We start from the raw sequence: 14,405 nt of genomic DNA, 5'->3' as shown, positions 1-14,405 counted from the left end.
AGACCCACTCAGTCCGCCAAGTCTCCAGCCCTGTGGAGGGCCAGTAGACGAGGTGCTCTGTAAACACCTGCTCACGTGAATCCCCTGTGCTTTCAGCGTGGGCAGGAATTGCCAGCACTGCCGGAAACCCGCATGGAAGTTTCTGAAGGGCAGAAATGGGCCATGCCCTTGCTATGAATGTTCAAGACCTCTTTTGTGGCACTGAGAGGGGCTGGTTTCAGAGCCTGGTGAGGAAAGAGTGAGGATAGAAGATACACAACGGAAACACTTTTAACAAAGCTGCTAAATTATTGACATTATGAAGGCTGAGGCATGAGGAAAACATTCCTTTTCTTAACTAGGCTGGGAACTAAACTTTTGAACTTTCCAGTCCTATGTCAATGCCTGGGCATTTATTTACCTGTGGATAACTCTCTGATTACCCCCAAAGGACTCGGGACATGCCCATCCTTCAAACCACTGGCATCTATCATCCAGATCACCTAGTATCTGACTAATGACCATCCTGGACCAACCTGAGGGCTAAGAATGCAGGACTGGTTATTCCCAAGGATGTGGCTTTTACTATAAGAACTCAACTGTTTTTTCTTTTTGGGAACACTTCTGGGTTTTTGCTTAACGGTGTTTCCAGTTTGCCAAGTCCAAGACCCTTCATCATTTATTTCCAGCAAAGCCTCCAGACTCTTTGAATTCATTTGATACTGGCAACGTGCATGACCCCCAGGAGGTATTAAAGGCTGGCTGGGTGACTGGGGTGACAGCCCACTAGTAACGTGAGCTGGGAGGAGCCCCCGGCAGCAGCAAGGTGACCCAGGCCAAAGGCAGCCTCCCACCGAGGCCCAGCTCAGGGGAACGGACAGCTCTGGCCAGGCCCAGGGAGACCCAGAGCCATGACTGAGAAGGCTCCTGCCAGCAGGGTGCGTCCCTCACCCCCTAAACCACCCTCTGCCTCCCGCCCCTATTTTTCTTGTCCTGAATGATGCCTTTAGGCTGCTCTCTACTATCACCCCTGAGGACACGTGATCCCACACCTGGTGCTCAAGCCTAAGGAAGCTGCTCCCTCGTGAAGCCTTGGTTCTCGACTCCCTGCCCCAGCCCAAGTCCCCTCTCCTCTTTCCTTTCAACTTATTCTATTTGAAACCCGTTTCGAGGTTGGTTTGTTTGAAGTCAACCAACCCACCTTCGTTTTCCATTGGCTTTTTTGTTTTTGCAGTGACAGCTGATCTTATTTGTTTCTCCACAGGATGAGTTTCAGGATTGCACTGCTCTGGAAGAAACAGAAAGTTCAGGAGCACATCACGTCCGTTTTGGTGACAAGGCTGCACCTCCCCTCTGAGCCCGCATCTAGGTGGGAGCATGTGCAGGAGTAAGGGATGTGGAGATGGATGTGGAAGAATATCAACGATCGAAATCCAGGCCACTATAAGGGAAAGCATAAGATCAAACTGAGACCGGCAGAAGACAGGTCAAAGGAGGCAAAGCTGCTGTCTTCCCAAAGGGAAAGAAGGGGTCACAGGTCCCAACTCCAAAGCCTACTATGGTAGACGACGTTAAAACTTAAGCCTTGAGAAGAATCCTCTTTGGTTTAAACCCTGCCCTCCAGACCCACTGTCTGCAGTGTTATCTCCTCCATGTCTCTTCTGGGCGGATTCTCTGCCTTCCAGGCCCACTCGGGTGGTTATAACGTCCCCATGGTTTGCATGAGAGTGGCTCTCTGCTTGGGCCCTGTGACTGTGCTGGGTCTGTGCTGCGTGCGTGTGTGTGTGTGTGTGTGTGTGTGTGTGTGTGTATGAGGTGGGGGCACCCCTGAGGCATGAGTGGGAGCATTCTGGCCCACTGAACCGGAGAGACAGCCATGCCCTTTGAAACTGTTGTGTCCTGAGGGCCCTTGTACTCGGGGCTGCGGTGGGAGTGGCAGCCCTAAGGATCTCTGAACAGCTGTCAGGATCACTCTTCCATAGTCTAGAAGAATAGTGCCTGGCTTCTGCTGAGATGGCTGACCCACACTAAGCTGATCAAGTGGTTCCTTGGCCACACCATTTGTGTTCTCAGTTTTTGCGATGTGGTTAGGCTGAGAGTCCTTTACGTCCTGCTTCGTTTTTGCTCAGCAGTTTTAGTTTCTGCTTCCCTTTTAACAATTCTTTCTTTAAGTCATTTCTCTGTTCTTGCATTTCAGTATAAGCAGTCACGAGGAACCAAGCCACACCTTCAACACTTTGCTGAGCAATCTCTTCAGCTGAACCTCCAGTTTCATCACTTGCAAGATCTACCTTCCACAAAACACTGGAACACAAACACAAGTCAGCCAAGATCTTTGCCATTGTACAACAAGGATCGCCTTTGTGGACATGAGAACATCCAAACCTGAATTGTTATAATAGTTTATCTGAGCTAAACTGACAACATGCCAGGAAGCAAAGTCTCAATGCTCAGGAGAAAGACAGTTTTGCAGTTCCTTTTGTACATTTAGAATTAAGGAGGGAACATAAGAAAGACAATGTTGAGGTGGGAGAAAGCAAGGTAAGGATAGTTAACAAAATTATGTGCTCCCTTGAGGGTGGTTATCCCTCTGTGGAGTCTGAAAAAAGAGAATTACTTCTGGCATTACAAAGGTATGTTAACCTAGATGCACAAAAACAATGGACAGGGCTTGCTGAAGGCAAAGAGAAACCTTTTTATAGGGGTGTCACTGCCCACCATGACCTGCCCAGTTAGGAATTTTATGATCAGGTCACCCTTTGAGGTTACTTTCAGTCACCGAGCTTGTACATACCCCCTTTTTTGTCCACACCTTTTCTCCAGTTTCCAGTAATGTGTTCCTCAATTCCATTTGAGACCTCGTCAGAATGGCCTTTACCATCCATATTTCTACCAACTTTCTGTTAAGGATTACCCATGTATTCTCTAAGACAATTGGGGCTTTCTCCATAGCTCTCCTCTCCTGAGCTCTCCCCAGAATCACTTTGTAAGGTCCATTTACGGCAACATAGACTTTTTCTAGCATGTATCTCAAAATTCTCCTGGCCTCTCCCCATTACCCAGTTCTAAAGCCTCTTTCATATTTTTAGCCATTTGTTACAGCAGCGCCTCACTCCTTGTATCAGTTTCTTTCTTAGTCCACTTGGGCTCCTATAACAAAAATACCATCAAATGGGTGGCTTACACAACAAACATTTATGTCTCACTGCCCTGGAGGGTGGGAAGTCCAAGATCAAGGAGCTGGCAGATTCAGTGTCTGGTCAGAGTCTGTCCCCGGTGCATAGCTGGCTGCCTTCTCACTGTATCCTCACAGGGAAGGAGGGTAGGGAAGTGCCCTTGGGGGTCTCTCTATTAAGGGCTCCACCCTCCTGACCTAATCACTTCCCAATGGCTAATTTTAGCCATTCTAGTATACGTGTGTTAGGTAGAAGGTAGAAAATGTAGGAGGAGGAGGGATGGGAGGGGGTCCCATAGTGCCTACAGAAAAAGCCCATAACTAGCTTTGATTAACTGCCTCCAGTCACGTGTCTATTTTTACAACAACAGGTGACAAGAGGTGGTCTGGAGCAAAATAAGGATCTGAGTCAATAGACCTCCAACCATCTTAGGAGGTCACGCCCTCCCGTGGAAGAGCATGCATCACTTTTCCCGCCAAATCAGTAAGTAACTCCCTCACCCCACCCAGCAGACTATAAATCCTCAGGGACAAGGGCTCTCTCTCTCTCTCTCTGGCCCTCTAGCTCTCTGGCCTTCCAGCACTCTTGCCCTCGCTCTCTCCTCCTTTCTCTTGCTCTCTCCTCCCTCTGCCCCTCTGCCCCGCGCTCTGCCTCAGCTAGGCCTGTTCTCTTCCCTGAGAATGTATCACTAATACTGGGGACCTAGGCTTCTCTCTCTCTCTCTCTCTCTCTCTCCTCCCCTCTCCCCAACCTTGGCTCCCCAACCTTTTCCCCAAGAATGTTATCACTAATACTGGGAGCCTGTGTCTCTCTATCACCTTGGCTAGGCCTGTTCTCTTCCCTAAGAATGTATCACTAATAAACTGTGCTTGCATATTAATCAGATTGCTGACCTTTGATTCTTCACTGTGTTGGCAAAAAGACCCAAGACTCCCGTAACATGTGTAGTGATTTCATAACGTGATTTTAATTTCCATCTGGAATCATTTTCCTTTTGCCTGAATAACTTTCTTGGGAAGATCTGCTGGTGAAGAATTCTTATGGTTTCTGTTTGTCTCAAAGGTCTTTATTTTGTTTTTAGTTTTAAAAGATGGGGAAGGAAACTTGGGGTCCCTGAGCAGAGTTCCTATGCATCTCTGCCATGTGGGAGCTGGAGATGAGTTAAGAGGTTTGTCCAAAGCCTTGGCTCCACTCCTACTCCACATGGGACCCTTAGAGGCCTCTTGGAGAATCTGGTTCCTGATTCCTTTGATCTCTGTCCTATGTGGATTTGCAAGTGGGAGAAGGTATGAGAAAAGAAAAGTGTGGGGTTGTGGGTGGTAGGGTGAATCTATTCATGAAACAATGGTGACCTTTATTGTCTACTCTCCCAGTAGTTGTGGGACAGTGGATAATGCAATTATTCTCTATCCCTTTTGTTTGGAAGTTCTTTTTGAAGTCTAACTGTAGGTCAAACTGTGATTGTCTAGAGCTGGAGAAAATGTCATTTCATGACTATAAAATAGCATGTGGAGAGTTGGAAACCAATTACTTGCGTCCACTCCACCAGAACCTCAGGCCTCCTTTGACTCCGACCAGCAACCTCACACACCTGAACATCTGAACTACCAGAGGAGAAATGGAAGAGAGCAGACGAGAACATAGCAATAGGTCCCCTAAACCCCATCGTGCACACTAGTGGTGCTGGCCCTGAGTCCCCCGTGGCCTGGGGACGGATGGAGGTGTTAGAGTTGCAGATATAAGGTGAGATTTGGCAAGGCAGCACAGAGAGCCCAATGTCGTCAACCCCCGGCCTCTGATAGTTCAACATGTAACCTATGTGGGTTGATTAGATTGATTGTCTGCCCCGTCATTGCATCGGGGGGAAGGGGCAGGGCAGTGGCGCATGCCCTAGTTAGGAACCCAAAAGCTTCCAAAGTGTGGTTAAACTTTCATCAGGCTAATGTGGGTGGCCAGCTTCCAGCTGGATCTCCACTCCTTGGGGCTGCCAGGAAGAGTGGGGCAATGGGCGCTAGGGAACTGCCCCTAGGCAGTCAGTTGCATTTGGAGCCCTTGCGGGAGTGGGCCTTGCTTTCGTGGAGGCCTATGGTCGCCTGTTTCCGCACAGCGCTCTTTCCCACTGCCTGGCCATGTTCACAGGGAGGGCCAGCGCCTGGACTTACTCATGCCTGCACGGGGAGACAGCCTTGTCTCCCACGCAAGGTCTGTACCAGCGTGGCTACACCAAGGCCAAGCTCAGCCTGAAGCGCCCTCTGGCGGTGCTGGGCACCGGGCCCGGGCGTCCCCGCGCATCTCCAGGCTTTGGAGTTGGCCCCAAGCTCCGCTCACCTGGAATGCTCTGGACAGCGCCTGCCAGGTGTCAGAGCTCTGATAACCATTCCGTCTCTATCATTATCTTGCCTCTCTCCAGGTCTGGCTCTGTGCCTCAGGCTGACGCTAAGGAGACATGAGGCAACCTTAGACAGTTGCTAGGACGGGCATGGTGGGGGTCCAGGGAGAGCCAGGGGGCCGTCATGAGTGGGTGCATCAGTGTGGACCTCTAGTTGCTGGGCCTGGAGTCATACCTGTCTTCCTTCTCGGAACTAGCCACTGTCCAGAGGATTTGGACTGGGCTTGCCTAGCTTCTTAGAGTTCCCAACCTCATTGCCATCACAGCTGAGCCACCTCCTCTCCTGGAAATTGGAGCAGCAGGGGTGTGGCTATCCATGGAAGCTGGCTGTCTCCCAGAGTAGAGGGAGGGCTATGTTTACTCCATGGAATATGTATGGGAGGAACTCTGAGAATTTTTTCTTTTTTCTGGAGTCACCATTTTTGGACCTGAAGGTAGGGGAGTCAGCGTGGTTTGGATGTGGGTGGGGTGTGGTTGAGTCCAGAAAATTGTGGAGACACTCCATGGCCTCAGCCTCCAAACACAAGTCACAGGAAAAGTCTGGAGCAGGCACTGGTGATGTCCATAGTGGGCAAATTTCTACTGGAGCCAGACAGGGCATGGGATTCAAGAATGGCCTGACAAGTCACTGACCTTCTCTGGCCTATCCAGATAAGCATGGACCTTCTGGGATGATTCTGGTTCAAACCAGCATTGTCACAACTGTTGAGGAAAACAAGGAACGCTGTAGATTATTGGGTCAGTGTGGATGCTTGGATTTCGGCTTGGGTCCTGGTTGGAGGTTGGAGGCAGGGGCAGCTGCATGCCAGGGCAGGTAGAGAGCCAAAGGAGCCAGTGCTGCTTCAGCATGGAGGACTAGAGAGTGTCCTCTGGACAGTCTGGTAAAGCTAGAGGAGGGATGGCTAGTTGCCTGATGCCCAACCCCACCCAGCACAGGTCACAGAGGCTGACAGCAGAACCCTTTCAGAGAATCCTGAGCTCCTGTACCCTGGCTTTGAGGGACTTGGAGCCTAGGACCTGCGCTCATGGGATTGGGACCAGAGTTCCAGGAGAGTTACAGAAATGTTGAGATATCATGTAAATAACTTTTCGTAGCACTTTGTACATGGTCTCTTCTCTGCCTCACAGCAGCTCAGGAAAGTAGGCCTAAATGTTCACTCTAATAGATGAAGGAGCTCAGAGAGGGTAACCAATCTCTCCAAGTCACACAGCCAAGGAGAGATTTGAGCTAAGACTCAAATGGCGGCCTTGGTTGTAGCAGATTCATCCCACAGATGACAGTCTGGTGGCCCCGTAGAGTGGTGGGATCCTGAGGGTTGATGGGCCAACACAAAGAGAGAGGCATTTAGGGTGAGGGTGACTGATAGCCCAAAGAGGGCACTGCTCATGTAGGGTGGGAGCCCTGATTACGCTTGCCCATGCTCAGGGATTCAAGGAAGAGCAGAGCTCCCAATAAAACGTGACTTTGTCTATTCCTAAAGCCTGAGTTGGCATTCAAGGCCCATCACACTTCACCTATCTGGATTCATTAGGCCAGGATCCCCACTTTTGGACCAGAAGCCTCTTCCATGGGTAATCTATCCCCCTCAGGGCTGGGATTAGCGTGAGGCAAGTGAGGAACCTAGTGTGCAAAATGTAAGAAGGCAGCTCACTCTCGGGGTCATGCAAGTGCAGGCTAGCACCACATTACCTTAAGACTGAGTCTCTTCCCTCTCACCTCTCTCTCTGCCTTCACTCTAAGCCTTAAGCTTCCAGGGGGGCAGAGACAGCCTCTGCTAATCTCCAGGTGTCCCCAGCCCAGTATCTGGGCAGTGGAGGGCTCACAGTTGGAGCTAAATGGACGTTTGTCAGTGGCCAAGCCTCATCTTTCTCTTCTGTGACAAAAAATGGCCTCAGCTGGGAAGGGCACGTGTGTTTCACGTGATCTAACCCATTCTAGTTCGGCCAGTGTTTGGACTTCTCATTTGCTAGAGGTAAACAAACGAGATGTGTTGGAAGAACCCAATGTCGGTCCAAGAGTCATAAAGTCCAAGCCAGAAGGTAAATGACATTTACATGAGGGTCAACAGAACTGAAAAGCAACGATGACTTGCTTGAAGTCACATGGCCGCGTAGGGACAGGGACAGGGATAGGGCTCCACAACAAGTTCTAGTGACCTAATTTGATGCAGCTACTGGATGCACATCGAGTGTATCGACTTTCTCCTTATCAGGCCTGGAACAATGAGCAGGATCAATCAATTGCTTTTGCCTGCGAGTTAGTGCTGCGCGCTGATTGGTCCTGGTTAAGGAAGCGGAAGAAAAGGCGCGCGTGCAGTGAGTGGAAGCGAGGCCGGTGAGAGATCATGGCGTCGCTCAATTGTAGCAGCGTGGTCTGCGTGATATGCTTGGAAAAGCCCAATTACCGCTGTCCCACCTGCCGCGTGCCCTAGTGAGTGCCGGGGATCACGGGGGGGGGAGGGCAACAGGAAGGCGGGGGTTGCGGGAGGGTCCTCGCGGCTTTCGGGACTGACGCAGCCTGTGGGTTCTGTTGTTACAGCTGCTCCGTGACCTGTTTCCGGAACCACAAAGGTAAGGTCCCCGCGTCCCAGCCTCAGCCCCGGGCCCTCTCCGCGTGCGGCGCAGCCCACGTGTCCCGCCGCGGTCTCGGGGACGTGGGTCCCTCAGGCCGCGCTCCCTCCCGGCCTTGCGCCCGAACCTGCCAGATCCCCGGGGGGACCTCTGCCTGCGAAGGCTTCTTCGGATTTTGAACAATCAAAACCTTTCTCCTGCTCCGCCTTCGACGTACCGTCCCTTTGTCTTCTTTAAAAATAGTCGACCGATATTTCCGGAAAAGCCTACCCCAGCTGTTTCTTCATCTTAGTGTTCCGACGCTGCCCCTCACCATTTGGCAGGTTCACAAAACCGTTTTTTTTTTAAATGTCCTGTTAGAAACAATAAGGAGCAGTGCGCTTCGCTGTTAATGTCAAGTGTACTTTTTATTTTATTTTTTATTGGGGAACAGTGTTTCTCGAGGGCCCATCAGCTCCAAGTCGTCCTTCAGTCTCCTTGTGGAGGCGCAGCTCAGCTCCAAGTCCGCGTCCAGTCTTAGTTGCAGGGGGCGCAGCCCACCATCCATGCGGGAATTGAACCCGAAACCTTGTTCAGAGCTCATGCCCTATAACGAACTGAGCCATCCGGCTGCCCCTCAAGTGTACATTTGATTAATGACGCTCCAATCTGATGCCTCTTCTCAACCCTCAGAGCCCTGCCCCACAGCCTCCTGATTGGTTGACGCTTACAGTTCCTTGCTTGTTGTTTGCCTCTCGTTCCATCCCCTCCAGTCTCTGGTTCACAGCACCTCCAACCCCACGCGCTTTTTTTTCTAACATCTCTGGAGCATTTCAAAAAGAAACCTTTCAACTAAAGATAGGAAAGAGCTAGAACTGGAAATCGGGTTGAGGAGCTGGGTACGAAACACTTCCTCTTATTCCTGCAGCCCAATGAGGGCCCTCTCAGAACCCCTAGGGTAGTCGCCAGTGAGCTCGTGGCTGTATGGCCCTGCTTCTGCCACGGGGAATTGTCTGAAATGTAAATCTGAGCAATTCACTCCCTTGTTGAAAACTCCAGTCTCCCTGGCAGAGGAGGTCAGTGGTTCTTAACCCGGATGTTGCCCTCCCTAGGGAGATAGGTTTTCACAGTGTTTTTGTTACAGTAGCTGAGGAGGGGTCCCTGGTCCTTCTGGTTATTGGTATTCTAATATCCTCCAGTGTGAGACTGTCCTACACCATTAAAGACCTTTCCACCCTGAATACAGTAGTACCCTTGCTGAGAGATACCTGTCTTGGGAAGAAAGGTGAACCTGCTGTATATGGCATTGTTTTGTTCCTGCTTTCTCCACTTGGGCCCCAGCCACCTGCCAGAGCTGCCCTGCCAATCAGCTGGCAGTTGCTCATCACCATCTCCTTGCACCCAACCCTGTTTCAAGGGTCCTGTCCAGCCATAGACCTTTCCCTCTGCCAGGGATGCTCTTTCTGCTTGGCAGCGCTTCCCCGTCCAGGACTCTTCTTGGGCGTGTCTCCAGGCCCTCGCAGGTGACTTAGGTCAGCAAACCCTTCACATCCGTCTCTCGCTGTCATCCGTAAGACTAAACCCCTTTGAAGTGGGCCTGATGACTTTCATCTGTGTATTCCCAGGGAGCATGTGGTACATGCACATTGGTGTCTGAAACTGCTGAGAAGATAGTTTGATGCTAATTGAAGTCATTGTGCCACTTAATTGTTAATGAAAGCCCTGTGAGATTAGACAGACAAGGAAGGATGGGGACAGGTCCTAGGGGCCCATGATGTCTTTTGCCAGGTTCAGCGTTGCTTTTTTTTGTTATACTGCCCCTTTTTTTGATCTCTCACTTCCTCTACATCCAGTTCCACCCCACCCACATCCCTTACTCCTGCACATGCTCCCACCTAGATGCGGGCTCAGAGGGGAGGTGCAGCCTTGTCACCAAAACGGACGTGATGTGCTCCTGAACTTTCTGTTTCTTCCAGAGCAGTGCAATCCTGAAACTCATCCTGTGGAGAAACAAATAAGATCAGCTGTCACTGCAAAAACTAAAAAGCCGATGGAAAACAAAGGTGGGTTGGTTGACTTCAAACAAACCAACCTCGAAACGGGTTTCAAATAGAATAAGTTGAAAGGAAAGAGGAGAGGGGACTTGGGCTGGGGCAGGGAGTCGAGAACCAAGGCTTCACGAGGCAGCAGCTTCCTTAGGCTTGAGCACCAGGTGTGGGATCACGTGTCCTCAGGGGTGATAGTAGAGAGCAGCCTGAAGGCATCATTCAGGACAAGAAAAATAGGGGCGGGAGGCAGCGGGTGGTTTAGGGGGTGAGGGACGCACCCTGCTGGCAGGAGCCTTCTCAGTCATGGCTCTGGGTCTCCCTGGGCCTGGCCAGAGCTGTCCGTTCCCCTGAGCTGGGCCTCGGTGGGAGGCTGCCTTTGGCCTGGGTCACCTTGCTGCTGCGGGGGGCTCCTCCCAGCTCACGTTACTAGTGGGCTGTCACCCCAGCCACCCAGCCAGCCTTTAATACCTCCTGGGGGTCATGTACCTTGCCAGGCTCTGAAAGCAGCTCCTCCTGGTGCCACCCAACAGGTCTTACACACTCCTAGTAAGGGGATAGCCCCTTTCTGCTCTTTGAGAAACTTTGTTGGGTTCAGACAATGCCAGTGATTTCTGCCTGTACTGAAAGCATAGGGAGTTCATGTTAGCAGGTTTTTATAGAGCACACCTAGCATATTGGCCCATCAAAGAGCTGGAGCCATGGTGAGGGAGGGGGCTCAATAAGAATTGGCACAATCAGGCTCCAAGCCCCCAAACCACAGGGCAACATACTGAGTGAGTGTGTGAACACTAGGCTGCACGTGTGGTGTTCTTTCACTTCCCTTTCCTGAGAGAGGCATGTTGGTATAGTCACAAGTTCCAGAGAAGAGGTTATTTTTGTTTATTTTATCTAGACCTACTTGCATCCCTGTTGCTGTCATCTGTGTGCACATTTTAGCTATTGGAGTAGTTAAAATCTGGCACCTGGGCTCGCTTTAATAAGCAGTCGATTGCATTATATACTCCTCAGATGATGACGACGACTCGATAGCTGATTTTCTCAATAGCGATGAGGAAGAGGACAGAGTTTCTTTGCAGAATTTGAAGAATTTAGGTAAGTCGTGCTGTGCTTATTCTTTGTCAGCCATTGAGATACATTTAATCTTTTGTATAGAATGTGATTTTTTAAAAATTTATTGGGGTGACAGTTGTTAGTGAAATTACATAGATTTCAGGTGTACAATTCTGTATTACATCATCTATAAATCCCATTGTGTGCTCACCACCCAGAGTCAGTTCTCCTTCCATCACCATATATTTCATCCCCCTTACCCTCATCACCCACCCCCCAACCCCCTTACCCTCTGGTAACCACTAAGCTATTGTCTGTGTCTATGAGTTTTTGTTTCTCATTTGTTTGTCTTGTTCTTTTGTTGTTTCTGGTTTATATACCATATATCAGTGAAATCATAGGGTTCTCTGCTTTTTCTGTCTGACTTATTTCACGTAGCATTTATACTCTCAAGATCCATCCATGTTGTCACAAATAGTCCTATTTCATCTTTTCTTACCGCCAAATAGTATTCCATGGTGTATATGTACCACAGCTTCTTTATCCATTCATCTATCGAAGGACACTTTGGTTGTTTCCATGTCTTGGCCACCGTAAACAAAGCTGCAATGAACATTGGAGCACACGTGTCTTTATGGATAAATGTTTTCAGATTTTTTGGGTAGATACCCAGGAGAGGCATTGCTGGGTCATATGATAATTCTATTCGTAATTTCTTGAGGAACCTCCACACTGCCTTCCATAGCTGCTGCACCAGTCTGCATTCCCACCACCAGTGTATGAGGGAGAATGTGATTTTTAAAGTTATTCAGTACTTGAATATGGCATGCGGAGCCCTTCCTCTGGCCACATGAATTCATAAACAACACTTCAGCCTGCCTATGGGGCCGTTCTCTTTGCCTGGCATCATACTGGCTTTGTGGGTTTGCAAAATTCTCCTTCAAGGCTTGATTTGAGTTTTCGTTCCTCATTTAAACTTTTGACCTTTTGACTGTAAGACCCTTTTTCAGCTTCCTATGGTGCCTTGTAATATACCACTCACCAGATTTTATGGTAATTTGTATCCCTCACCAATTTGTAGGGGAGAGACCTGCATTTATTCCCATGTTTCTAGTGCTCAGTTCATGGTCCAGCCATTAATGCAGACTGGGTAATCCCTGGACATAGTTTTAGAGGGATTCAGGTGTTAATAATACCTAGCATTTTTGTAGGACTGCTCAGTCAGGCCCAATAGCAGTTCTGTTACCTGTATAATTACTGGGCCAGGGTAGTTCCTACAGGTGGGCATTATTTTCATTCCCATTTCACAGTCAGCATGACAGGTGGTGCTTTGCACCCAGTCCCACGGCAATGATTAGATTGAGGTTGGAGCTGAGCTGGGACAGGTGTGAACAATTCTGTAAATTGGAAAGCATCATAGATGTGAGTGTCAGGTGACTGCCACCTGTCCTGCTTTGTGCTGGAGCCTCATTTAGAGTATTTGGTATAACTGTCCTCACTACTGAGAACCTTCACATCTGTAAAGAAAGAAATCATGGCAACAGGCTAACGCTGTTCTCTGTATTTGTGCTAGTAAAATACTTTTTCTTAGCTGAAATGGCATAAAGTTACAATATTTACAAAGACACCAAGAACAGGAGTGTGATAGCATTTAACTTGGAAATCATTTGCTGCTGATCTCACCCTGCTTATGTGAAACATTGGGGTTAATTTGTGGGTTTAAAGGTTAAGTGGATGCAGCATCCTTCATGTTGGTTGTATTTGAAACATTTAGCTTTCAACCATCTCCATCTCTTCGCACTTGAACTCAGATTGCGTTTCTTTCTTAATGTTTAAGGGGAGTCTGCAGCTTTAAGAAGCTTACTGCTTAATCCACATCTCAGACAGCTGATGGTCAGCCTGGATCAGGGGGACAACAAGGCCAAGCTCATGAGAGCCTGCATGCAGGAGCCCCTGTTTGTGGAGTTTGCTGACTGCTGTTTAAGGATCGTGGAACCACCCCAGAATGAGGAGTTTTAAGATGGATTATGTTGCTGCTTGATCAGGCATGTGTTTGACTCTCAGAACCTGCCAGCTGGTTGGTGCCCTAAGCAAGGGCGGTGATTTCCAGGACCAGACCAGCTGCTGGAGGGTAGGTCACGCAAGGCTTCACCCCCATCGCCGTGGGGCTCAGTGTTAGGCAGACGGGGGTACTCAAGGTGGCAAATGCTTTATGGAGAGAAACTTGACATTCAAATGGTTGTTTTTATTTATTTTTGGTAGTTAAGGTAAATACCATAAATGATATAGTTTATCAAGTTTCACACCCATTGGAGTTAAAACTTGTGCAGTGTTTCTAGTTACTAAATAAAACCAAGATATGGTGGTTCTGTGGTACATGGCATTGTTCATCATCCTTGGTTCAATATCTAATTGTTTGAAATTAATCAACATATTAAATAGTAAAGTTTTGTTCCTTTTTAAGGAGCTAAATGCAAAATTTCCCCCAGCCAAAATCTTAAGAGCTGATTTCAAGCTGACTTCCCGTTCCCTTTGTGGGGAAATGGTGGGGGTCGCCCCACTGTAGTGATGGACAGTCCTCAATCCTGTTTGATTAGAGTTGGATCAGCAAAGGTAGTTAAAATGGGAATTTCTTGATGGCCCTGATGTTTCTTAACCCTGGTTTGGTAACAGCTAATCCTGACACCTGTGAGTGCTTGAGATGAGATTGGAGCCCTGGGCCCACTGGTGGATTCACGGCTGCAGCCCTGGTTTTCAGGCAGGCGGGAGCCATTGCTCTCACACGGACCTGGAGTCTTGGAGTCGCTGTGGGAATAGTTTGGCAGCTGTGTGTTGATTAAATGTCATTGGCAAGGTAGCTGGCAAGAAAAGGCCTTGTAGAAACAAAGGCGCCATGGATCATCCAGCCAGGGTAAGGACAGAAGGTGAGAAGAGATCACACGTGGCCCAGTTTGTGTCTTTCCAGCAGAATCTGATTAAAGCCAGTAACACTGTAGGACGAAGGGTCAGGGCAGATGTCAGCATAGCGCAGTGGAGACTTTCTGCAGTGAAATTTTATCGAGCCCTAGGGAGAGAGAGAGGCAGTTAAGCCGAGTTCCCAGGACAGCCAGGGCCTAAAGGTACTTCCCAGAGCGAATGCTAGGAATCTAGGGAGATGGGGCCAGGTGAGGACTGGCAGGAGCGTCACGGCAGCAGCAGGATTGAATTAATCAA

At 49.2% G+C, this 14,405-nt stretch overlaps 2 protein-coding genes across 10 annotated transcripts in view; one reads left to right on the top strand and one right to left on the bottom strand.

Moving 5' to 3' along the window:
* Nucleotides 1-382: 382 nt before the first annotated feature.
* ZNHIT3 (zinc finger HIT-type containing 3) lies at nucleotides 383-13,557 on the top strand. Of its 4 annotated transcripts, none has more exons than XM_081029859.1 (9): nucleotides 383-917; nucleotides 1,244-1,540; nucleotides 2,177-2,520; nucleotides 3,526-3,638; nucleotides 7,758-7,975; nucleotides 8,084-8,115; nucleotides 10,071-10,157; nucleotides 11,151-11,234; nucleotides 13,030-13,557. In XM_081029859.1, exons 5-9 carry the CDS (start codon nucleotides 7,890-7,892, stop codon nucleotides 13,209-13,211), a joined length of 471 nt encoding a protein of 156 aa, XP_080885985.1. In that variant the 5' UTR covers nucleotides 383-917; nucleotides 1,244-1,540; nucleotides 2,177-2,520; nucleotides 3,526-3,638; nucleotides 7,758-7,889; the 3' UTR covers nucleotides 13,212-13,557. The 4 variants fall into 4 exon arrangements, with proteins under 4 accessions (XP_080885985.1, XP_080885986.1, XP_080885984.1 ...); XM_081029860.1 differs by having other exon boundaries at nucleotides 799-917; nucleotides 1,244-1,348; XM_081029858.1 differs by lacking the exon at nucleotides 383-917 and adding an exon at nucleotides 4,705-4,898 and having other exon boundaries at nucleotides 1,473-3,638.
* The window catches only part of MYO19 (myosin XIX), a 31,708-nt gene continuing 30,720 nt past the window's right edge, over nucleotides 13,418-14,405 (bottom strand). For 3 of the 6 annotated variants that reach the window (XR_013992050.1, XR_013992051.1, XR_013992052.1), the window contains exon 27: nucleotides 13,419-14,256. Coding sequence is in view for 2 of the 6 variants with exons in the window: in XM_081029844.1 (XP_080885970.1) it covers nucleotides 14,128-14,256 (129 nt within the window). In the remaining 4 variants the exon portion in view is untranslated. Of the gene's footprint in view, nucleotides 14,257-14,405 lie in introns of all 6 variants that reach the window. The other 3 variants (XM_081029844.1, XM_081029845.1, XR_013992053.1) reach the window with 2 other exon arrangements.

This window comes from Rhinolophus hipposideros (genome assembly GCF_964194185.1).
Source record: "Rhinolophus hipposideros genome assembly, chromosome: 20".
Taxonomy (NCBI): Eukaryota; Metazoa; Chordata; class Mammalia; order Chiroptera; family Rhinolophidae; genus Rhinolophus; species Rhinolophus hipposideros.
This window is presented reverse-complemented; position numbering and strand designations above follow the sequence as displayed.